General features: G+C 43.2%; 2 protein-coding genes and 1 long non-coding RNA gene across 3 annotated transcripts; all 3 read right to left on the reverse strand.

Moving 5' to 3' along the window:
• Positions 1 to 768: 768 nt before the first annotated feature.
• LOC125299757 lies at positions 769 to 2032 on the reverse strand. Its single transcript, XR_007194441.1, has 2 exons — positions 1660 to 2032; positions 769 to 1045 (listed from the first exon to the last, which is right to left on the reverse strand). It is a non-coding gene; the product is annotated as an uncharacterized LOC125299757 (long non-coding RNA).
• Positions 2033 to 12074: 10042 nt separating this feature from the next.
• slc30a1a (solute carrier family 30 member 1a) lies at positions 12075 to 19785 on the reverse strand. The gene is given in 3 exon segments (XM_048250675.1): positions 12075 to 14716; positions 14718 to 15262; positions 17696 to 19785. Coding segments are annotated over 3 exon segments (1578 nt in total). The 5' UTR covers positions 18279 to 19785; the 3' UTR covers positions 12075 to 14266.
• Positions 19786 to 19919: 134 nt separating this feature from the next.
• nek2 (NIMA-related kinase 2) lies at positions 19920 to 25288 on the reverse strand. Its single transcript, XM_048250676.1, has 9 exons — positions 24866 to 25288; positions 24343 to 24560; positions 23917 to 24157; positions 23723 to 23805; positions 23492 to 23618; positions 22868 to 23156; positions 20964 to 21018; positions 20759 to 20832; positions 19920 to 20212 (listed from the first exon to the last, which is right to left on the reverse strand). Exons 1-9 carry the CDS (start codon positions 24959 to 24961, stop codon positions 20001 to 20003), a joined length of 1395 nt encoding a protein of 464 aa, XP_048106633.1. The 5' UTR covers positions 24962 to 25288; the 3' UTR covers positions 19920 to 20000.
• Positions 25289 to 25413: the final 125 nt, after the last annotated feature.

The following is a 25413-nucleotide window of genomic DNA, read 5'->3' on the forward strand; positions in this document are numbered from 1 at the left end:
GTCTCTGTCTCTGGCCCTGCACTTTGTGAGAGGGGGAGTGGCTAGAGCGAAGAAAGCCAACGTCTGCTTCTTTTAGCGATATATTTAATGATATATTTTGCATTACTTATCCAAACAACGTCAAACTTGGCACTGCACTTATTGGTGCCCGTAACAAAACACCTGACACGTTTGTGCATCAATCTGAGGAACGGTTTGAGAGATATGCGAATAATAGACACAGACAGACAGACGTTCCTGTAATTTATGGATAGATCTATGGACAGTGTTTTTTTTTGTTTTTGCCACATGTCCAAATGTAGTGAATCAGTGCTATGCTATTCCTGGAAGCAGAGTAGGTTTCCCTACCCAGAGTAGCCTGCGGTACGAGTGTAATCTCACACAATCACACACACACACACACACACACACACAAACAAACACACAGACGCAGGTGCAGGGCAGTATTGGTTTGTTTTCTCCCCATATCTCCCACTCCAGGTAATACTTATCTGCGAACCAGATGACTAAAGTAACATGGTCACTGTAACGGAAAGGCCTCCTATTTGTGGTCAAAGGGCGTTGAACTATTTCAACTATTTGCTGCCTGGCTGCTCTATATGTTATACTATCCTTAAAAATGTTTGAAAAAATATCACAGATAGTTGCACAAAAGAGTACAGTATTTCTAATAGTTATGACAGTCTATTGTATAATCAATACCAGTCAATACAACCCCCCAATATCAATAAATATGAACTGTTATAGAACATGAATGTCTGCAGCAAGTTGGGCTAGGAAACACCGTTTTTTTTATTTTCGTACCGACAGTACTTGGTGACCTCGAGAAATCTATGTGAATAATTGCCGGAGTTTTCCTTTAAGTGATCAAACGTCCCTCCACAACACTCGTCGTCTGAAAATGGGCAGATGGGAGAGTTTGTCATCAGGTGCTTGAATCTGCATCACAGCTTGTTGCCCTTCTCTGTGCTGCCCTCTCTCTCTTACCCCGTCTGTCTGTTTAGTTTCTTCACAGAGACCCTGGAGCCAAGGCCAGTGCCCCAGTCTGAATTCACCATGTCAGGGAGAGAGAGAGAAGAGAGAGAGAGAGAGAGAGAGAGAGAGAGAGAGCAAGTTATGAAATGAAGCAATAAAATGACCCATATATTGTATAGTATATCCTCTGTGAATGTTTTCTTTGCCCTTACCGCAATTTTCCCCCTTTACAGCCCTTCAAAATATTTCATTACAAGACAGCCAAACCAATTCTGCACAGGCCTACACAATGCCCTGTGTATGCAGTCATGTGATCTGTGGGCCGCTGATGGATTTTAACACGACATGGACACACGTCTGCTAACCAGAAAGTCTCATATTTAGACAACCCTTAGAAAAATACTTGAACAAATATCACAGTTGCACAAAAGACACTTCCAACACTAGTCCAACACTTACCTTCCAAAAGATATAGAGTTAAGGTATAGCATTGTAAACCCCCCTCCCCCCATAATCAAAACCAGTCAATACAACCCCCCAATAATCATAAATATGAACTGTTAGGCTATAGAACATGAAGAAGTTGTCCCAACCCCATGAATGTCTCATAATAGATATCAGGAATGAGACCCATAGTAACTGAGTAAAAATTGAGCTCACAATCTGCACCTCTTTATGCCATACCTCTTAGATTATTTTTAACACCACTGTTTGTTTGAGAAGAGGCCCCCTTGGTTCACTAAGGTCCGATGTAATTGTTTATTGCCCGCCTGTGTCACGCTGACTGGCGCATAGCCTGTGTCACGCTCCCTGGGCCGTGCTGACATTTGTGCGATTGCCATGGCGATACGGAATACGTGATAGTTAAATCGGGCTGCGAGAGGACTAATGAAGGAGATGACACATGACATAAAGGCAGATCTTCCCTTTCCTCTAAAACTGACAAAGCCGGCGTTGTGGCTTTGCAGTCACGCAGCGTGACGCAATCCCAAGGGAAACCATGTCATATTTTATTTCCTTGTTTTGATAGGGTGTTGCAACACCAACTCGTGTTAAAAGAAAAGGAAATGATCCTATGGTCATGTGGTTTTAATAAAACATTCAAAATTATAGGTCCTTGATTTCATTTTGTAATTAACTTGTGTAGTTTATCAAGGCCAAAGGTGGTTATTTTTAGTAGCTGTTGAAACGGCAAGCACAGCAGAATCAATGCATGTTCACAAGCCTTTCAAACATGTAGCTTTTTGTGTTACCAGCTGAATGCTTGTTCTTGTCAGACACTGAGGTGATAGAACTTAGCTCAGTCAGCTTTTACCAGCCTCTCACAGTGACAATGCTCAGTGCTTCTGCCATTGTGTTCCCCTCACACTGCCATTTCACATCAACAGTGACACACAACACTTTGTTAGGTGGGTGTGGTGAGACTGTAGGGAAATGATAAGTTATTGAGAGCATGGAGTTCCTAACCCAGGAGTACCATCACACCGGTGTGACGGGAATGTTGGGAAATTAACATTCTAAAGAATATCTGGGTTCATTGAATTCAACATAGAATTTTAGAACCTTCAATTGTTGCGGAACTTAGAATGTTCAAAAACCTACACCTTTAAGGGTTAAATAGTCTATGGCTCAGGGATATCTGCCACCCTGCAAGAAAGCTGCAACAGAAACAATGACTTGCATAGCTCCTCTCCTTCTATAAGAATTACACCTGCAAGTATGCATCATGTAGCCTGTCAGGATATGTGAACAGCAACTCACTAAAATAGCTTAGAAAAGAAACATATTGCAGAATTCAGTCTATAAAATAGTATATCAAGAGTATTGAGTGCACTGGAAGTTTGATTTAATGTTTATTGTTGATGGACTATCAAGGTGATCTCAAACAGATAAGGTGCATTCATGAAACCCATTGACCTGACACAAACAGCACTCTCCATAGAATCTTTTGGCTCCTGGCCATGTTCACTCTCACCCTAAAGGTTTGTTTAGGTAACTATATCACCGCAATCAAATCATAATCCATCATAACCAATACAAAACAATGTGTTATCTGTTCCATGCAACAATAACCGTTTGCACAAACAGTTGCACAAGTGTGTGTTCCCTGTACGTGTACGTAAGTACTGTATGCATAGATTGTTGATTCTGGTATGTTACGGCATGTTGGCCAGTGTGTTTTTTATGTGTGTGTGTGTGTTTGTGTTTGTGTATGTGTGTGCCAATGACTCAGAGATATAGTGCTCCTGACAGCTGTGTTTTAGCAATTAAGAAAAACTGTAATACTTTTTAAGGCTTTATTTTTAGGAAAAGTGATTTTAAGACTTTTTAAGGACCCACATCCTCCCTGTGAAATGAATCATGGGATTGTCTCCAATCACTGTGCCAAATTTCACAAGTTTTTACCAGACGGTGACTTACAGAAGAAAGTATAATCATAAGAAAACATAGAAACACAATGGGGTCTTACACCTTTGGTGTTGGCCCCCAATAATAGGGCATCGGGTCTTTCAGGTCTTTCAGGGAGGGCTTTTTTTCTGCTCGATGCGAGCGGTTCTGTGCAGAAATACATTGAAAAGACCAGTCGATAATCATCATTTGTGTTTAAAAGGGTAGCCTAAATGGAGGCTACATGTGTTCTATAAAGTATCAGAAATAGGGAGATCACCAACCAGACTCTGAGAAGGCGAACAGGTTGTGTCTAAAAGTGAGGAGAAATTGGCCAATTGCCCCCCAAATTTCTGCTAATAGGCCTAGTCCTATTGGGCACCCTCATTCAGCACCCATGTTAACAGGTTAGAGCAGCCACACTGCCTCCATCATATCCGTGCCTCAGGCATGGCTCAAACCATGCTGCAACCATGACCCAGCTTGACGCAAGTGGTTCTGTGCAGAAATATATTGAAATAGGGTTCCAATGATACCTCATTTTTGACAATCGGGTCAACGGGTTAGAAGATACGTGCATGAACGCATGTCCAACTTTGGCCTGTTGGTGGCGCTAGAGCGCTCAAGGTGCCGACATGAAACTTGGTGAAATTAATCATGGCACTGTGCCTAATTAGTGTTTCACAACTTTTTACCAGACGGTTCTATGGGCTGCCATTGACTTCAATGACAGAAGCTTCGCTGCTTGGCCCCCAATTATTGGCCATTATAAACGTTGATACCGATAGATTGCCAAATAGCTCATATCAGCTGATAATATCGGCATAATATCGGCTGATAATATCAGGCTCTAATACATTGGTATGCCGTGGTCCTCCACCTTACCAGTTACCATGTTGTGGTCCGCTTGATCACAGAATTTATAGTTTATCCACCTCGTTTTTTACCACTACACCCCTGAGTGGGGTTTAGGGTGGCTGTCATCTTTAGATGGGGTGGATCCATATTTGTGTCAGGTCAGGTCACTATTATGAACAAAAGTATCAGGACACCTGGCCATTCAAAATGAACTTTTATGGCATGTCATTCTAAACAGTTATAGGATAGATATAAATATCCCAATACTTGTGTCCATATATAGAGTATCTGTGATCACTCCCTTTTCTTAAAGTTCTGGAGAGAGGTTTAACAATTCAAAGCACCACATTACTTCTTTTTGTTGACCTTTTTTTTCATAAAAAAGAAAAAACAAAGAAGTTGCAACTAATAGTGTAATGGGAAATGTGAGAAAATGTGACTACAGTGTATTAATATTTGGAAAGAATGTCACTGTTTGTCAAAGGCTGGGAAGTGTTAACAAGAAGGAAAACAAAAAGTCCCAAATTACATTCAAAAATCCCTTGAGTCAACAAAGCTCAGATTATCTGTGCTAAAAAGTAGGCCATGAGTATGGTTGACTCCGTAAGACACAAAATCACATTTCACCTCAACAATGAGTATTAGGCCCTGTGGGTATTACCTTTGTCTTAGGGCAAACACCCCCCTCTGGATTAATATGAAGAAAACATTAGTGAGGTGATTATGAGGTGATTATTTAAGATCAAACAGTTTATCAGTGCACATTTGTAAGCAAGATGCTGAGCCTATTAGTCTAAGTCAGTTGTAGTATTTTATACAATTATGGACTTGGATTTACTCATTGGATTCTAAGTGCACAAATGCTTGCTGGCCACACAGTCACATGGAAGTGAAATGAACCTGGTTGGAGTCTAAGCTTCGAAAATCAATTGCCCTCTTATTGCTGAACCCAGCAAAGCTCTATGACAAGGAACCTCAGTGGAACCAGCTCTAATATGGATTATAATCTTCCTACCGTATGATCTCTGGGGCACTCTGTAGGTTTTGTGAAGTGGCATAGTGGAGAGCCAGGACTACCGTGGCCGCAGCCGTGGCCTACTGGTTAGCGTTTCGGACTTGTAACCGGAGGGTTCGAACCCCGACCAGTAGGCACGGCTGAAGTGCCCTTGAGCAAGGCACCAAACCCCTCACTGCTCCCCGAGCGCCGCTGTTGTAGCAGGCATCTCACTGCGCCGGGATTAGTGTTTGCTTCACCTCACTGTGTTCACTGTGTGCTGAGTGTGTTTCACTAATTCACGGATTGGGATAAATGTAGAGACCAAATTTCCCTCACGGGATCAAAAGAGTATATACTTATACTTATACTTATACTTATACCCTCCACTGGTCTCCAGAACACTGGGTTCATCCTGCTAAGAAGCAGCTCGCTCTGGCACCGACCCTGATTGGATCCATGCCAGACTCGCCTAGCATTTCGCCAACGCAGGGAGACAGTTTGTCTGTGGATATCCAGTTTAGGTGTCCTGTGCTACATTTCGTCAATCCATTTTGTCCCATTTGCTGGTGTTCCTTCACTGAGCGTAGTTTTTTCACAGTCCTGATAGGGAGGGAGAAGGAGGAGGATATTTTAATGCAGGAATCCTATTTCTGATACAAGTCAGCCACTTTCATGACACCCCTAGTAGGTCATCTCAAACAAAAAAACAAACAAACAAACAAACCAACAGGCAAGCAAAACAAACAAGCCGACAAACATACAACAAACTCACAAATCTGGTTCACCATAGACCACCTGCATTACAGAAATGCTTGATTTGTCATGCATAGGAGTTTGACAGATTTGATTTCCTGTTTCATTCACCCGAATCTAAAGGTTATTTTATTACTATGGCTATGCACTCACTAACAGTTCACTTATTTGGCACGTTATGCAGCTGTAAATGAGAAACAGATCCTCAATCATTATATTGATATGTTTTCTCTACGCAACTGCCTTGGCTGGTCTCCCCTCCATTGCCAGAGACTTTCTGGTCGTTCTATTCATCCCAGGCTTAGGGACGGCCCAGCCTGCTTTGCCCCTTTGTGGAGCCAGACGCCAGGAATGTGCCCAGTACTACGCCAGCCCAGCAGTCTCCACAGACTGACAATGGAGCCACATTCGCCGGGACATTGTTGTTTAAGACCAAGGTCGAGTAACCTGGCTCCGAGCAGGAGCTTTGGACTCTCCCAACATTCCAGGGCTCCGTCTCTCGATGCCGCTCAAATTGGCAGATGGTTTTTACAAATAGCCTCAGGTTTACTGAGAGCTTTTCAGACTGATGTGTAATCTAGCTGAAATAATGTTTAAAAATCGTGAGGTTTGGCTATATTTAGTAACTTCATAATCTTGTGGAACTGGAAAGGATGATTAAGAAGCGCAGTCTATAAGATATGTATAAAACCCCAGACTGGGGCAACTTTGGGGTAACATTAAGGCACATGGATGTCTGAGGCAAAGGCTCATGATATGACTCTGTAGAACTGAATACCACTAAACAGGGCAGCAATACAGTCTAATTGTACATTAAAACATTTGCTCTTAAGTTTAGTTATTTGCGACCCAGAATAAAAAAAATTAAATAAACATTTCACACAGACAAAAATATAAATTAATTTAGGAAAATATAGACAACAAAATGACAAAAGAGCTTTGGAAACAGCATTTACAATTTGCTAATATGAGCAATCAGTAATAGAAATGGAAGGATTTTTTATTATTAATGTAATAATTTGCATAATGTAATAATTTTACTTATTATTACATTGAAGACATAACTTTTACATAGCATAGGGGACTAGGTTGGTTCATTGGCCTTTCCTCATCACCTCGAAATGAGTTATATAACACAGAGCATGAACTTACAGTATGTCACATTAATCAGCTTTTGGAGTCAACTTGGTAGTTGATTTATCAGTGGAGGCATTCCGTGTGGCTTGCTGGACTCCCAAGAACCTGCTGATCAAAGTCTGACTGGAGACTGAACCATACAGTGAGAGTGTAGAACATTAACTCCTCCGTAACACTGTTTCCGTTCTCCTCACACCCTCCCTCTATCTCTGCTCTCCCTCTCTCTCGCTCTCTCTCTCTCGCTCTCTCTCTCTCACACACACACACACACACACACACACACACACACACACACACACACACACACACACACACACACACACACACACACACTTTACTTTGACATTTGTATCCAAATTAGTGTAGAATTAATCATCGGCATGCTTTCACACATCAAGGTCAAAGAGACCCCTGGATGAAAAACAGTGTGTGAGTGAAAGTGAGTGAAATTAAAATGATTTGAATTGTATTGTATTGTATTTGTATTGTGACACAATTTTGAGTGAAACACAAAATAATGTTCTACTTTGTATAAACTGTCCTTTATAATGATGCTTTATAATTTACAAGCCTAATTTCCATCTTGCATGCACAATATAGCATATTACAATATGCGCCTAAAGTCATCATTGGTCTGGGGATCAGTGATAGTACTATCCATAGTAAATACTAGCAAGATAACTTAAAACTTTACTTAAGAACACTTGAAATGTTAATTGCTTAGGTGGGCCAACTTTAAGTTTGTGACATTCATATCTCTGAGGAGAATACAGCATTGCTCCACAGGACCATCACTGAACATTCCATCCCCTATAATCCCCCTCATGACAGGCGCAGCCTCCTCTGGCTATAGCCTTGTCATGTGATCCTACTTTGTTAAGGGAGAGAGGGGGTTGGAATTATAAAATTAATAGGGATACAGTCGTATATATATATATATATATATATATATATATATATATATATATATGGATACAGTATCTCACAAAAAGTGAGTACACCCCTCACATTTCTACAAATATTTTATTTTATATTGTCCTGGGACAACACTGAAGAAATGACACTTTGATACAATATACTGTATGTCCATTGTCATTCCCTTTCATCATCATTTCCCCCCCTTCTCCTTTCTCACTGTAAAACTAGTCCATCAGATGACCCCTGACCTATGACAGAAACAGTACTCATTCATAACACTTTCAACAGTACATTTAAACACTGTTGAAGTTGAAATATTTGCCTAAGGGTATAAATGCTGTATTACAAGTCTATATATGTGTGGACGTGTACGGATATACAGTATAAGCATACTTGTGTGTTGTGTGTAACACGTTTGGCTCGTTTGTCATGTTTGGCCCAGTGTGTTATTACCAGTGTTGTATTCTAATGCACCTTTCCTGTCTGTACATCACAATAAAACGGTGGTTGACAGATTAACCCCTGTCACCAGACAAGTCACAGGCTTGTGAAGTCTGACCCCCATAACAGAAGGGTCCTGTGAACACAGAGGTTTCTGTTCATCATTTACGGTGTCAACCAACAGAGCCATGTTCCGCCTGAAAGTGCCGCCTCAGCACAATGCCAAACCAGGCGGATGACACTTAAGGAAGGCTTCTTCCCTCGTCACACTCTGCTGATGGAGGATACTTGCACTCGCATCCCCACCCCCCACTCTTACCCAAGGTCCCCTTTCTCCCGATGCCTCCTTTGAGTGACTCAGGTTGTGTGCGTATTCACATTATCAACTGGTCAAGTGGAATTCAATTGTGAGAGGTTGCAAAATATGACACCTACAGTATTATTACATTAACATATGAAGACATTTTCTATTACATGACACATTGGACAAATGGACACATTTACTATTATCAAGATATAGGCCCATCATAATATGCATTATGCATAATCGCTGCATGCTGCTGCATGTAAAATCCGTAAAATAAGGAGAGAAGCGTGATTCATTTTCATCTAATAGTACACACAACACCATGTGGTGGTCATATTATGTACCGCTATGTGGTACATGTAGTCGGATTAATGTGTGTGCACATGTGAAGTGACAGGCATTAGCCTCGATATTGCACATATTGTACATGACACACACAAACACACACACACACGCATGTACGCACACAAACTCACACAATAGGAGAACGTTAATCGGTTGCCAGGGGAGGGGGGTCATCGCCAGGATCCATGTGTGTTGGGGGTCTGTCGCAAGATGGAGAATGACACCATCTGTCCCCCTGATTAGCGGGGATGACTGACCACAGAGCTGGGCTAGAGAGATGGACAATGGGGGAGGAGGAGACTTGACCAGGGCAATATGCCGTTCGGAAAGGAGGACTCAAAGCAAGCAAACTCAGCGGAACAAGACCACACTGAACCTTATCGCACATGTTATGAGTGTGCAGCTACTGCTGTGCTCATATGTTTACATACCTTGGCAGAATTTGTCAAATGTGTACCATTATTTTAAGAAAACTCATCTGATCAAGCAAAACTCATTGCTTTCACTTTAATGGGATTCAAATTAAACCATAAGATATGACAGAATAGTGCAATAATTTAACAGAGCAGTAAAGAAAACAATTAGATGACCCCAGTCCAGAAGTTTACCCAGTTCACCCCTTAGTTTTTAATACTGTGTATTGCCCCCCTTTAGCATCAGCTATGGCTTGCAGTCTTTTGTGATAGTTGTGGATGAGTACCTTTACCTTCTCAGACGGTAGAGATGCCTCTTCTTCTTATAAAAAGCCTCCAGGCTACACAAATTCTTGGGTTGTCTTACATGAACTACAGGTTTGAGATCTCCCCAAAGTGGCTCAATAATATAAGAGAAAGAAAGGTTTTCTGCACTCTCAGTCACATATTCCAAAAACTGGCCAATATTTTGCCACTTCTGCCAGGATATGTAAACCTATGAGCACAACTGTACATGCACCATCTCAGAAAACGTCTGAATTTAAACTATTATCACTCTTAGAACAAGTGCTTCAATGAATCATAGGTTTAGCCTTTGCTTATTTCACATTTTAGAGCCCAACAATGGGTAACTACGAATAATGAATAATTAACTGTTCACAGACAGCTTAATGACTTTTTTTATGTGAGGTAAATAGCAGTACAGTTGGGGGGTGCTGTGGCATAACTGGCTACAGCGCCCGTACCATATACGGGTCCAAGTGCCCACGGGGACCCGGCTCGAGTCCGGCCCGGGTCATTTCCACCCCGTCTCTCTCCCTACTCGCCTCTTGTCCATCTCTTCACTGTCTTGCAGGAAAAAAGCTCTTAAAATATATATACTTTAAATAGCAGTACAGTTAAATGGTGAGGCCACACAGTGGCCATAGTCCTTGCACTTTTCTTTAATGGGTACTGCCTGCCTACAATCAGGGAAAAGATGCTTAATCCTTCATTTCACCCTATATTTTCCCACATTTAATGACAGGGTCACATGTGAAAGACAAGTAGCTCTCAGTGCAGTCATTTTGTTTAGCACAGCAGTGTAGAACATGTGTTACAGGTAGAGGTACACATTGTTCTTCATCCTAGGTCAGAAGATTCAGTCACTTCACCTGCTTGATCCAAACAGATGTCAAAACATTCAGTTTTGAAGAAGCCTGAGAGCTTTGAAACACTCAACTCCTTTTTGTTCTTTTTTTATCATACAGATGTGACAAACTGTCATTCAAACTACACTCAAACATCCACTTTCTTCCGTTCTGTAATTCATTTATAAAACAACCCAACCTCCCAACTAGGCCTTAGTATTTTTAAGCTAAGCTAAACTTATCCAGATGAACACTGGGGACCCCCCACACACACACACACACACCCCAGTGCCTGTGTGTGTGCTGGTGTACAGTAATGAGGTAGGACAGCGCCGAGCGAGGGGTTCAGGGCTATGGAATGCAGCACTGCCCCTCTTACATAAAGCCTTACAGACAGCAGGGGTCAGACCATGGGACAGCCAGGGAGGACCAAGAACACACACACATTTATAGCACACAAGGACACACATACACACACACATCTATAGCACACAAGGACACACATACACACACACATCTATAGCACACAAGGACACACATACACACACACACTTGAGTTGACATACACAAAAAGCTTTTCTGAAAAAACGCATACAAAAGCCTACACACAAAGAAGTCCCATACATCTATTCTACAGTGAAGAAGCACAATTCCTTGCTCTTGCTCTCTCTCTCTCTCACACACACACACACACACACACACAAAGCCTTGTCCATTATGTCACTCACTAAGATGGCTGCTTTATAATAGTGCTGTAATTAGTGTTATCCACGTGGCTCACCACAGCACAACTGGAAACATACAGACATGATCACTGCTGCCTGTGTACGTGACCAGCAAGCCAGAACAACTCAGCACGCGCACACACACACACACACACACTCTCCCACAGCCCTGTCTCCCCAGTGCTGCTGACAGCCAGCCCCTTCCACATATTTGGACCTGGGCTGCACAGTTAGCTGCTATGGAGCTGCCCAATCCAAACGCTAGCCTGTTTGTGACCCAAACAAGCTGGTCGCTAACACAGAAGGATCTGGTGTTTCCAAGACTGACCAGGTGCTATTCTCTCAACTGTTTTTGTTGTTAGGAAACTGCAGATATTGACGACATTGTGTGTCATTATATTACTACAGTCATCTTTGAACTGCTCATGCTATCTTTATGAGATATTCCTGCTATCTTTGAAGATTAAGTTTCAATGTATGACACTTACATTTGGTGAAAGATATGCAGAGATAACACATTAAAGATAGACTATATTGATGTTCCATGAAGATTTGGGTGACTAAATAAACCTATAGTTTTTTTGTTAAGCTTCATGTACTAATGTGCGTTCACAAATCTGTGTTAAGGAAATGGTATACAATCACAGGTTACATATCATCTAAGAAAACAAGACATGTACACTTAACAACTGTACCAAACAGTCCTCTTTAATTCACAATGACACATATTGACTGGTATATGTAATATAATATATATACATATATCGTATCAGATGACAGTATTTGTAAAAATTGTTAAGGGCCATCCCATTGATTTAGGAGGGGACATCAAAATAATAGTACAAAAAATGAACCAATCACCAACACAGGGGAAGTGAGAAAGGTCCAATCTGCATCGATCTTAGGTCTTCCGTCATAGTTTACATTCACTCTTAATGTCTACCCACAATGCATCTATCGGTCACCATCTGAACAACACTACTCAGCCACACGAGGAAATGAGAAGGGTACCACTAAACCATTAAATGAGCCTGATCACACTGCTGCTGGTTTCAAGACTCTTTGAGGCTTCATGCACCAGAGAAGTGAATGAGTGATCAGCCTTCCAGATAGCAGACTGTTGGTTCACACTGAAAAGAGTTCACTAGCCTGGACAACAGGAGCCACTGGCTGAATGCTGTGGGGTAGGTGACCAATAGATGTCCATCACACTTGGGCAGCTGATTACTAGAACATGTTATTGTGGGAACATGAAATTAAATGAATGTAGTAAACTGAAATGATATTTGGAATCCCTCGCAAGGGTGAAAGTTGAGACCAAATAATTACCACTTTGCTATGTTTTGATATCTGAGAGGAAAACAGTCTCCAACGAAGACAATGCTTGTTAGTGAACCTGGGATCCCTTGTTGCCTAGTGATTTACGCAAAACACACCTCAGTTTGGTCAAGCAAAGTGGTTGTTACAATGTTCCAGCAATGTGGACAATTTACCTCCCACCCTAACACCCAGTGCACTACCAATCCCTGTAGATTTTCAAAAACACAGTTCCACCTACACTCAAATGCTTCCCAAGTGCCCCGCTCCAGACCAGCATAGTGATGAAATTAACATGTGACATTTCTTTAGACATTTCTTTACTTTACACATATAGACGAGACAAGTGACAATGAGACTTGCAAGGCATCTGAGTAATTCACTTTTTATGTTTCTGAAAGAACAGCTGAGGTTTGCCGAGAAGAAAAATGTCCAGTAGTTTTAGCAGTAGCACAGCCTACCCAGTGCTTCATCAAAGCAGCGGTCCATGGAAGGCAAGTAGCTAATGATGACCTTGGTTCTTTGTTTTAATCAGAAGTCCTGTGAAAAAGACCATCCACAAAAGAAAGGCAGGATAGTGTTTCTGAAATGTCCAGTTCTTTGACTAAAAATAAAACTGTACAGCATAGTTGTATGGTTTGTGTATGAAAAAGTCAACAGAAAAAAAGCTAATACATTTTTTTTTTTCCAATTTCATGGCTCAAAAAATATTGCTAACTAAATTCATATAAAAGCCTACAGAAAGAGTAAGAGATTGTTACTAATAACTTAAATACATAAATTATTAATATAGCTTGTTTGTGTCTTAAAACAATCTTGAGATAAGGGAGGGATGGGGGGCTTGATAGCGTCAAGCATATTCTGAAGGGGAAAATACTTTTAGAAAAGAAAGTTCTGAGTTCTGGAAAAGTGGAGTGGGCATAGCTGTGCTTTAGTCAGTTGCATGAGTTTTGTTTTGGGCGGGGGCTCGTAAAAAGATGAAGGATCTTTACCCCCCCCACCCCCGCTTTGCACGAGAAGAAGCTTTGGCACACGTTAAACACCAACCTGACGTCATCATCACATCACATCACAACGCAGTGCACACGGAAAAACACATGCATGCAGAGGCACGGCACACAAAACACACACACACACACACACACACACAGACACACACAGACACACACACACACACACACACACACACACACAGCTCAAGCTCATCATCAGAAATAAACGTTGGCAGAAAAAAAGCATATCTAGAGAGATGTGCGAGCAAGTGCGAGTGAGCATGTGTTTTTTTGTGTGTGTGTGTTCAGGTCTCCCTAAAGAGGTCCCTCTCTCTCTAGTGAGTGATATCAGACACGTTTCGCAGCCTTCCAGTGGTTTTTTTGGTGAAACGTAGAGAAACGTCATCGAGTGACTTCAAGAATCTCCGCACTGACTGAGCCTGTTCCTCCATCAAGTTAACAAAGGCATCATCTTTTCCCGTTCTTCCATCTTTCTTTCTCTCTCTCTCTCTCTCTCTCTCTTTCTCTCTCTCTCTCTCTTTCTCTTTCTTTCTTGCTGTCTTAGCATCTTCACAGGGAAGATTCCACCTCTCTCGCAACGACCACAGCGGCAGCGGCAGCGGCGGCTGGGTCAGTCTCGGACCGTGGCGAAATCTGGATCTGCCCCGTGCTCCCGGCGGCCGCGCTCTCCAGCGACTCGCTGATGACCTCCAGCGTGGCCGTGGCCTCGGCGAGCGCCTTGCTGTTCCCGCCGTCTGCCGGCCTCTTGCCGTTGTTCTCCTCGGCGGCACCGCAGCAGAGCTTGGGCGCGCACTGCGTGCGGCACGAGAGCTCGCAGAGTGACGCGCGCGACGCCGAGTCCATGGTGACGAACTCGGGCTGCACGGTAGTGGCGTGGATCCCGGCGTCGTGGAAGCAGGCCTTGATGCGCTTGGCCACGTCCATGTAGGCGGTCGGGTCCTGGCACTTGATGTGCGCGGTGGCGATGATGCGGCTGCCCGCCAGCTGCCAGATGTGCAGCTTCGTGCACGGCCAGCACGCCGTCCAGCGCCCGTAGGCGCTCGCTCAGCTGGCTCACGTCGATCTGCTTGGGCACCGTCTGGAGCAGGATGAGCGCCGACTCCTTCAGCAGCGGGTACGTGGTGTAGAGCAGGATGGTCACCATGGTCACGCACAGCACCGGGTCCAGGTAGAGCACCCAGCACGGTCCGGCGCGGGTCACCACCGCCCCGCCGCCGCCCATCTGCAGGCTGCCGTTGGCGTCCAGGCCGTCGTCGATGCCCACCAGCGTGTGGTTGAGGTGCAGGTGGTCCGAGCAGTGGCCATGCGTGCACGGGTTGATGCAGGGCGTGCCCGGCTCGCACGGCTGCCACACGAAGGTGAAGATGAGCGCGTTGATTACCACGATGACCGAGCCCAGCGCGTCGCCAAGCACGTGCAGGAAGACGCCGCGCATGTTGAGCTGCGCCGCTGACGAGTCATCCACCTCCGCCATGGCCGACTCCAGCTCCTCGTACGGCGTGCTGCCGTTCAGCTGCAGCTCCCTGCTGTCCTTCCGTGAGGTCTCTGCCATAAGGGGTCAGAAGAGGTGAGAGGTTAGAGGTAAAAAGGTCACAAAAGGGATCTGTTCTCTTTCAGACCCTGTATAAAAGTAACGACTTTTTTTTTCTTTTTTTTATGTATTTGGGCCTTTTGTCCACAAGTAAACAGTGTTTTAGTTCAATTAAACGGATATTTTATTTTAAATGAATGTTGTGTGGACAGAATTCTTTAAAAAAAATATCTGTTTTCAAAAATATCCAGATACGTGCATACAGGGTCTGAAATATAGCCTCCAAGTTAACATTACAGATGACATACACCAAGGTTTATATTGTCTTTAGCATACTACTTATTATTAGTAGGCTATACAAGTTATATTGTTCATAGCCATAGGTATAGCACTCATTTTCAGGGGAGGAAGGAGGGAATCCACCCATCCGCTGCCATGACTAAAATGATTCACCCTTAGATGTGAACGTGTGAGAATCGTGTGAGAAACTGACCAATCAGCACAGTTTTCTCAATGACATAACATTTTAGTTCAAGGTTCAAAATGGAGGAAACTTTAAATAGCGACCTAGAAGCTGGCTTGAACGAACTACTTTCCCTGAATGGACAGAGAGGGCACAAAATAAACCGATGTGCTTTTTAACCGAAATAATATGTATCAAACCAGTTCTTTCATAGCTGGATTAAAAAGCTGTTCCTATGGTTACCTCAATGCGACAACATATCGCTTAAGCGGATCCAGACAGTTTGTTGTCTTTCGGATGAGAGTCAGAACTAGAAGGGGGCGGGAAACAAAGAGCTGGGCTCACTTGCCATGAAAAAAACACCCTGGGGCTGGAATTGGTGAGGAGCTCTTTTGCTTTTGCCATTTCACAACACCTCTGAAACCCAGCCTACATTACTTCACCTATGAGAAACAAACATCTTGCCCGGGCAAGGGGGGGGGGGGGGACAGACATTATGGCGCAGCTCTTGAGAATAATGGAGTATTGATGAAAAGGCTGTGCTGAGGGTGGCTCAGAGAACAGCACATTAACACACGAGGACTCACATAAAAACTCCCCGAGCCTCAGTGCCCCAATCTCAAACTCAGAGTCATAAAACACCCGGTAATGACCTTCTCCTGTCTCACACACACACACAAACCACAACAGTCACTGAAATGAATCACACACACACACACACACACACACAAGCCAGCAAACATGAGGACATGAATCAGTGCAAAAACAGAGTGTGCTCTAACCATTTGTTTCACATATGACACTCAAGAATAGACTAGAGGTAGGGAGAATGAATCAAAGGCGTGTACACTGTGCCGTTTACCAAACTACCAGTCTTCTATGTGCACATGCTGGTCATCATCATCATCATTACAAGGGCCTTTGATTTATTGACTGAACAGACAGGAGAAGAGTCTGGGGTAAAACTTCAGAAAAGGTAATACATTCACATAGGGGAGTTCAGTTCAGAGTAGAATGACAAATGCCTCTGGATGTATTTTTTTTCCCTTCTCTCTTTGGCATGGCCCCAATAAGCGAGTCATGAGTTTAGAACAGCGGGAGTCAGTCATTCATATCTTTTACCACCAAATCATGTGAGATCAACGAGCATGAGTCACAGAGGATTCGTAATACAGCAGAAAGTGGCTCATCGTCACCTGAGTGTCAATTAATTGGGATCCATAGCACTGTGGAGAACAGATGAATGAGAGGGAGAGACTGGAGGGATTATAATCTTATCTGAGGCCAGTTCTTTCACAGGCTGATAACTGCCTATCAACAGTGCTTAGTTGCCAACAAATGTTAGGCCTTGACGTTTTCCATTATCTCGTGAAAGTAATGTCGTTCATTCTGAATGGGGGGTCTCAATACATGCTTGCTTCCTGACAACAGACAAACTGGCAACTGGATTAGATTCTTCTAACCAGCTCAACAGATGACAGCACCTGTCTCTCATACTAGACTCCGCTCATCAATTCCGCATGGCAAAGGGGGTAACATGGCAAGACAATTTTAGACATCAAAACGACATAAGCGCAGCCATTCACGCACAGCACATTTGCAGTGGGCTCGCTATGCACAGCATTCTACTTGGACTCTGCTGAACTAAAGAAGATAGCCTAGGCTACGTCGCCCGCTTCCATCTGCCCTTCACCCCAAGGAATATTCTCATTTTTGCGCCCGTTGCCCAAGAGAAATTGGGTGCGTGCGCAAAAAGCCTGGTGATGATATCTTATTTCAGCGGAAAGGTGACAACACTGGGACACATAAGCTAGGTGTGAAGACTTGAAAACAGCCAACAAATGGATCACATAGGTGCGATCTAAGGTTAATCATTGTGGTGACCACTGAAACATTAACACCATAGAAGCAATAGAGTAGGCTACTACGACAGCAGCTACTACGATCAGCAACGTTACAATCAAAAGCACGGGAACCAGCTTACCATGTCTGTCGGCATTTACGCCGTTCGGACTGGTGTTGTGATTTCCAACCAAGTTGTTGGTCTCCTCGCCAGAACAGCCACTGCCGGACGGCCGTTCCGACTTGCACAATTTCGCCCTTTTATTCTTCTTGCTTCCGTGAGAGTGGCCTCCGTGGGAATGGCCATGTCCCCCTCCGACGTGTCCGAAGAGACACAGCCCTAGCAGGTTAACCAGAAGCCCCGCCGCCCCGACACCAATGACAACATGGGGTCTATCGATCTCGTGTGGCTCGGTGAAACGCTCAACGGCCTCCAGGATGATGGTAAAACACAGTGCTGTGAGAAACACTGCATTGACAAGGGCTCCCATCACCTCCGCACGGATCCATCCGAAAGTGTTTTTGTTTGTGGCTTGTGTCTTCTCCGCAAAGCGGACAGCGACCAAAGCCACCACAAGCGCTATGACATCCGATAGCATGTGAAATGAGTCCGAGAGCATCGCCAGGGATGCGGTCATCCGGCTGACCACAACCTCCACAATAAAAAACCCAAATGTCAGTGACAGCATGCATAGCAACCGAACACGGTTGGGTTCACAAGCCATTTTGTCGCTGCGGAACTCTTAAATCCTCCGCTAGCTAATTAGCTAGCTAGCCTGTGCTAGCTAACGATACGTCGCCACACAACAATGAGAGCGAATCAAAACCTAACGTTAGCGAACAGGACAACTGCCTTCCAGTCTGCTAGCGATATGCTGTTCTAAACAGCGTCTTTAAAATTAAAACGAATGTATCGTCATTCTCTTCAGCTCAATTATGATTTATCTTAGTAGAGAAATTAAGCGACGACGCTTTTATAACCTGCAATTCACAACGTCTTGGGAGCATATTCTAAAGCCCATCGGTTTGCAGACGGGTTGAAACTTTGCACCCGAGCCGGTTAAACTTTCCACACGGAACAAGGGATCTCACGACACGCCCTAGCGTTCTGTGATTGGTGGTCAAGGCGCGTCATTCGTTTTGTAGTATTTTTTTTCTTTCAAATACTTAAATAATATTTAATTTAATGATATTAATGGACCACGTAGCTCCAAACGAACATTTTTTCCGGGGTGTCTAGTTTTGTTTACCAACTGTTAATCATTGTAGTTAAATAAAGTGAAGGTTAAGTTAATCTTTAAAGAAAGACTTTAAGCACATAACCTTATTTGGTATCAAAATTTGTTTAATCTACCTTTGCATTAGATGCTTTAAAATAGACAAATTTCCCAGGATATATTCCACTGCCACTGTAAGAAATGGGAGCCATGTACAGGGCCAGTTTTATGAAATCAATATAATTTTGATTTCAGCCCTTATTAAATGTATAAATGTTAGAAAACAAAACAAAAAATCGTAAGACAACGATTTAGTTTCTCTAGCTGCCTTTTATTTGGAGGCATGAAGAAAAACCTCAAAACCCATTCAGGTTAACCCCAATGAAGTTTGCTCCTTATGAATCATCCCTTCCTTATAAATCATCAACACTAGCATTAATTCAAGTGGGCCGTGTGTAGATGGACCAACGACAAAAAAAAAAAAAAAAAAACTGAAACGATTTCGTCACATGATGGAAATGTTCTAAATAACTGAACTGAAAGTCAAGGACAACACAAGAATGTGGTTTCGAAAAAAAGGGAACACGGAAACATCAATAATGTCACATGGGACTAGACCTGGACCAAGAATGCATTTGAAAAGGGAAGTCTTCAAACAATCAAGTGTTCCATTTTAAAACAAAACTTCAGGCCTCTCAGTAGTTTGGATTGGCATCCATTAAAACACTCATAAATCTCGTAAATAACTCTTCTCAGTCAATGAACATACAAATAGCTTAACAGGACCTAGTATGTACTGTATATTACAGTCATAGAGAACAATGTTACATTTACTAACACACTGAACTTAAATAATAGCTGCAGCAAAAAATCTTATAAACACAGTTGTTTAACCTAAAATATGTATTATGGCACTTGAAATAATTTAGAGCTATTTACAGTCTTTCCAGGATAACAGACATTTCCAAATCCTTTCCTCATAATCCTGAGACACACTAAAACCACTCTGCTTTGTAACAGCAAGATCATCTTCTCAGTGTTAGTTGCTTGAGGTTGTGGAGCTGAATGGGAAAGAATCGATATGATCAAGACAACTGGATGTGTTAATGGTGATATTCTCACAGGCGTTCCAAACAGACTGTGACCACACCCTGCCCATCGATTAAGGACTGAAGCCATTGTGAGCGAGCACTTGAAAGTCGTCTTCGGGTTTCGGGAGGACACTCGCGGCTAGCGGATGCCCAGAATCTGCCGGCTCTTGAGCTGAAGGGTCCTCTCCACCTCACCCAAGGCCTCGGCCCGCAAGTTGGCTGCCTGCAGCCTCTTTCGGAGTGCCACATCCTGAGGTTTCTCCCTCCCTTTTGTTGGAAGTTGGTTCTCCTTGCTGTCTCCAGCAAAGTGAACCTTTTTTTTTCCTGGAGAGATATTCTCTTCCTCTCCATCTAGACCGCAAAACAGAATAAAAGTGTCCTTTTAACCACTTCGGCATGTTATGTAATGTTCAGTCTAAGTTTTCCAGTGACATTTTCTCCACACTTGTCCAGTTAATTACAAACTCACACCTGGTGGTGTAAAACAGACACCCTCACCTAGTACAATGGATTCTTAACGGCACAGGTCAGCTCGAGTCATACAGCACATTTCCATCAATTTTACAGTTGGATAATGTATACCTAGTACTCCACACTTATGACATACCCAGATGTGAATAAAATGTATACGATTTCATTGGGACATCATTTGAAATGTAGCTTTTCAATACTTGTATAATCCCAGCATGTACGCTCAATTAAAGCTGTACCCCCCCAACCAAAATATACCAGTTTCCTTTATTTACAAGTAGAAAAGCATTTAAAAAAAAAAAAAACTTTTCTATTTACATATGTACACAGGGTAAGAGACAGACTTAAAAATCAGAGCATTAAAATAAGGCCGATGTCAGTTGTTGAAGTATAATGGGTCCAGTGGCACACGTTTTCCTTCCATACCTGGAGACCTGGAGAAAGGAGAGTGCGCCCTCTGCTGTTTACTGAGGTTATAGGTCCTCAGTAGGTTCTCTGCCCTGAGAAATAAAACATAATAGCAAAACATAATGTCTGAATGCAGGAAAAAGCCATTGACCATTGAAAAATATATTAGGAGATATGGAATAACTGGTTTAAAGAGTCACTGAAGCGAATCCACGGGACATACCTGGCCATCTTCTCGTTACAAAGCCGCTCACGAGCGCAGAGCTCTTGCTCTCTTTCTGAATACATAAACAAAACAAAAAGAAAAAAAGGTTAAAACTATTCACTTCACAATACACACAAAACAATCAAAAAGGTATTATAGAACTTGCCAAAAACATTAACCTAGAAATTGGCAAGCTTTATTCATTTCTGTTGCAGGTGCACGCACACACACAAAGTGCAGCAATGCAGAAAAGAAAACACTCTAACCGCGTGTCCTAACTGGATCCGAGCAAGTGACTCTTGTAGCAAGTGTTATCTGTCTACACTGAATCCGTTAAATATGCCCTTCTATTGAGTCATATTCCTCATTCAAAATAGCAGAGCAACGCCAGCGACAGAAAGAAAATAAACACGGGGTGTCCGACAAAAGTTCTCAAAACGTTGTGTTGCATCACATTGCTCGCGTCGCTTGCAGTCAGGACACTCCAATTGAAAACAATGGAATTAAACAGGTTTTATCGCTAATGTTCGCTCGCATCACGTCCGGTTAGGACATGCTATAAGGGTCCTAAAGTTCTTTTAAACTTTTGATCAGCTACTCTGCTTCATTAAGGAGTGGGACTATTGTGGGCCTACAATCACTGTTGACACTTGTATTTGCACCATGTGTTTCGGTCTGTAACTTTGTGTTTTTCCCACTTGTTGTCTTGATTGATTAATTCTGATGGTCTCATTGGAACAATGGTCTCAGGTTTCCTTCACACAGTCCGTCTAACTGGACCAAACCCCATTGCCACTCCCTCTAGCCCTGCCCCAGCTGGTCTCATTACTGTACATTTTAGTTTGGGTCCCCGGGTCCAAAATGTCAAACACAAGCTTCCATTTACCAATATGATCCGCACCGGAGTTCGAGCAAACTGTACCCCAGACCACTGCAAGCTTGGTAGACGGCATTCACACATTATCAAAAATAACCAAACCAACGACGCACTCCAGTCTGGAAAAAAGGGTCTAGTGTGAATGTATCCTCAGTCTTATCACCAACTCACCTCGTGATCCCCATCAATGTAAACAATCACTTCCATTTGATGCTAGCTAAAACTGGGTATTTAAGGGAAGTTGGCAGAAGGCTTGTGGAGACATTCTGTGTGTTTTCCCCACACTCTTCTGTGTGTAGTCACCATCGTTGGAACAGTTATGTTCATTCTCTGACTGTTTGTATGATCTTGTGTATTCCTTTAGGCTATTTGTAATAACTTCAGATTATTAATTTTAGATGGACTCCTATAATGTGTTGGCTGAGTAACTTGTTATGCTCCCAACCGCATTGGCTTTCCTGCGTTTATTTGACCATATCGTACCTTAGGTAACGGTGTACTGCAATGGATGGCTAGGATTAGTCATCACCGCCATAGAAGCTAATTAACTTAAGTGGCATGCAGCACATGACAGCAGAACTGACCATTTTATTCTATAGCGGTGGACAGTTTTTCAGCAGTGGTCTGATCTAGACGGTCAACACCTTAGAAAAACTTGAACCTTCTGTAGCTCAGGATTTTGATAGACTGTTTAGGAGGCTGATAAATATAGCAGTCCAGGTGGGCACTGCAGCCTCTGACCTACTTTTAGACCGGTAACATGTTGTGCTTTTGGAACCACCCGGATTGACCGTTGAGGAAACCAACACCATCCCTAGATTTAATAAGCAAATGATGAGGCATTTTTTTTTACGCAGACTGTAGGTATATCAGAATAAGTGACCACGAGTCAGCCTATTACAGGATAGTAATATTGCATTAGGGCCTGTGTCCACCAATTGCGTTTTTTGCGTCGATGGCAGCTATTTTCTATACCAATCCTATGAAGTTCAGCGCACACATAACATGCCGCAGAAGTTCAGCGTTCACACTGGAGAATACTCACTCTCCAGTCTCTCCTCACGTTGCTTGATGGCCACCTCACGCTCGCGGAGCACCTCGACCCTCAGACGCAGCTCTGACGAGGCAGCGGCGATGGCAGCCCCTGCAGCGACTCCTGTTCCAGCAGAGCCGCGCTGCTCGTGGGCCGCCGGAGTCTTGGGCCGTTCAGGGTTGCCCTGGCCCACTGCGGACCGCCGCCGGTTCCGAGCTTGAGCCCTCCTCTGCTCCTCAGCGACCATCTCGGAAATCAAGCTGCTTTGGAGGATGGATTCCACCGAGGGTCTCAGGTAGTCCTGGCAACCAAGAGGAAAGAGAGGGGGGGGAAAAAAAAAGGGGTCTTCACATTTCAGTCTATACACAAATGTTTCATGCTACCAGAGAGGGTTGAAGTAATCAAGGATCTTTTGATACTACTATACGATTCAAAACAGCATGACAAGATGACTTGAACAAACATGCCGTATCCAGCTGTATGAACAACACATTGTTGACAGAGGTCATCAAATGTACTATGTACAATTTAGTGGGGTGTACACAAGGAATTTTAATTAAAGTAAATAATACCAGTTCAGGGGAGTACAAACATTGAGGAAACTTAATCTATTACTCCCATGCAGAAGAATCAGACCTTCAAATTGAGCATCTTTGACAAAAACGTGTTGAGCTCCTCTGAATATCTGTATGGGATCCGTCTGAATTTGCCCTCCAGGATCTTCTCTGCCAGGTCCTTCTGGTTGTATGCAGTAAAAGGGGGACTGAGAAAAAGTAATGACAAGAGCATTAGGAGAAGGCAGACAAAACAAACAAACAAAATATGCCGGTTTGGGTGTATAAATTTATCATGGTCAAGGATACTTACGAAAGGGCACAAAGCTCATACACCAGGCAGCCCAGAGACCAAATATCAGATTTCTCATTGTATGACATCCTGTTCATTTGTTCCTGTGCAGAAAGGGAAAATAGTTGTGCCCATTATGGTTTGTTCCCTTCAATGGAGGTCCAAGAAATCACTCCCTGGTTTTAGCCTGCCATTGGTAACAGAACGCGTCTCACCGGCGACATGTAATAAGGTGTGCCCACAAATGTCTTGGCAAAGCTTGTGTCGTGGTTGAGGATCCGTGCCAGACCAAAGTCTCCGAGTTTAACATTCTGCTTGGCATCAAGGAAAATGTTGGCTGGCTTAAGGTCGCGGTGCAGTACGGTGCAGCCCCCATCAGTCCGCCGATGGCACTCTTTCAGAGCCAAGGACAGCTGTGCCAACACCCGCAAGATTAACTCCTCCTCTAGGTACCGTCTACAGGAGGGTCAAGTAGTCAGTGTCATACACAATAATAGCACAGGTCATAAACAATATAATTAATACACAACGCAATTTCAGAACTATAGGTTTAGGTGATGCTTTGGAGTGATGTAGAATAGCGTTTCAGTGTTGCCACAATTATATACAAGACTGCAGTACCCAATTTCCTGGCCAGTTACCTCTCCTTGATGCACTTTGTGATTAGACTGGAGAGATCTCCTCCCTCGCAGTATTCCATTACAATGTACAGCGTCGTGTTGCTACGGTCTATGATGCGGTCGTAATAGCGAACAATATTGGGGTGCTTCAGCTCCCGCAACAGGTTCACCTCTGACACCAACATTTGTTTTTCAGCTTCCGCCATGGTACCATAGTCCAGTTCTTTCCAAACGAGAATCTAGTGGAATCCGGCAAGAGAGCACAGTAAAGGCAAACCAAAATGAGCGCTTATTAAACATCATATGGTTGGTTTAATTGCGAGTGTGCTTTCTGGCAAGACAGACTCAATTTCCACTTTGGCTAGGAGCCAGTTCGCTGTTAATAAGATGTGAGCTTCTACGTGCTAACGTTGACAGCACAGAGCATTAGCGACAGCTTGATAACTAGGAGCGAAGTTACCTGCGTGTTAAACTAGCTTTACGGATCGTTTATATATCATATCTAGCATAGCATAACGTTAGCCAATTGAAGCGTGAATGTTACCTTTCCATCGGACTTTCTCCGTATTTTCTGACATTTTCCATATGATCCAGATCCTATTGTGTACAATACCTCATAATCATCAACACGGGAAGGCATTTTAGTTTTTACCTTAACGTTAACTGGTCCTAATCGGGATTAGTTAATCAATGACTGATGATTAACGTCGAAGTTAGACCATTTGCTGCTTAGCATTAACGCTAACCAGGTAAACTAGCATAAACTGCTAGGCAGGTTGACTAAAATGTCCAATATCCTCCCAGGGCAAACTAAAGCAGTTTTCTTTGCAGATATGAGTCTACCTCAACCACTTGACAACTAACGTTAATTTCAGTTTGAAGCAATTGTTTTGGCAATGTGGCAGTAAATCCAAGTCGCAAGCAAACAGGAACGCCTGTTTCAAATTGGTGCCCTTTCAAGCTTGTTTGCGATTGGAGTTAAATGGAGACGATCCGACGATTTGATTGGTTGGAGTGACTACACAACTACAATGTTGCTTAGCAGCGAGAACCGCGCGAGACTACGCGCGGATGAAGGATTATTATGGATTT

The sequence above is a fragment of the Alosa alosa genome, chromosome 8 (assembly GCF_017589495.1).
Source record: "Alosa alosa isolate M-15738 ecotype Scorff River chromosome 8, AALO_Geno_1.1, whole genome shotgun sequence".
Classification (NCBI taxonomy): domain Eukaryota; kingdom Metazoa; phylum Chordata; class Actinopteri; order Clupeiformes; family Clupeidae; genus Alosa; species Alosa alosa.

Excerpts from the sequence above, each read along its gene's own strand:
- nek2 (XM_048250676.1), bottom strand. The coding sequence starts at position 24,961 with ATGCCTTCCCGTGTTGATGATTATGAGGTATTGTACACAATAGGATCT. Across the intron at positions 24,561-24,865 it reads GGAGAAAGTCCGATGGAAAG|ATTCTCGTTTGGAAAGAACT; the intron begins GTAACATTCACG and ends GGATTCCACTAG. Across the intron at positions 24,158-24,342 it reads ACAAAGTGCATCAAGGAGAG|ACGGTACCTAGAGGAGGAGT; the intron begins GTAACTGGCCAG and ends ACCCTCCTGTAG.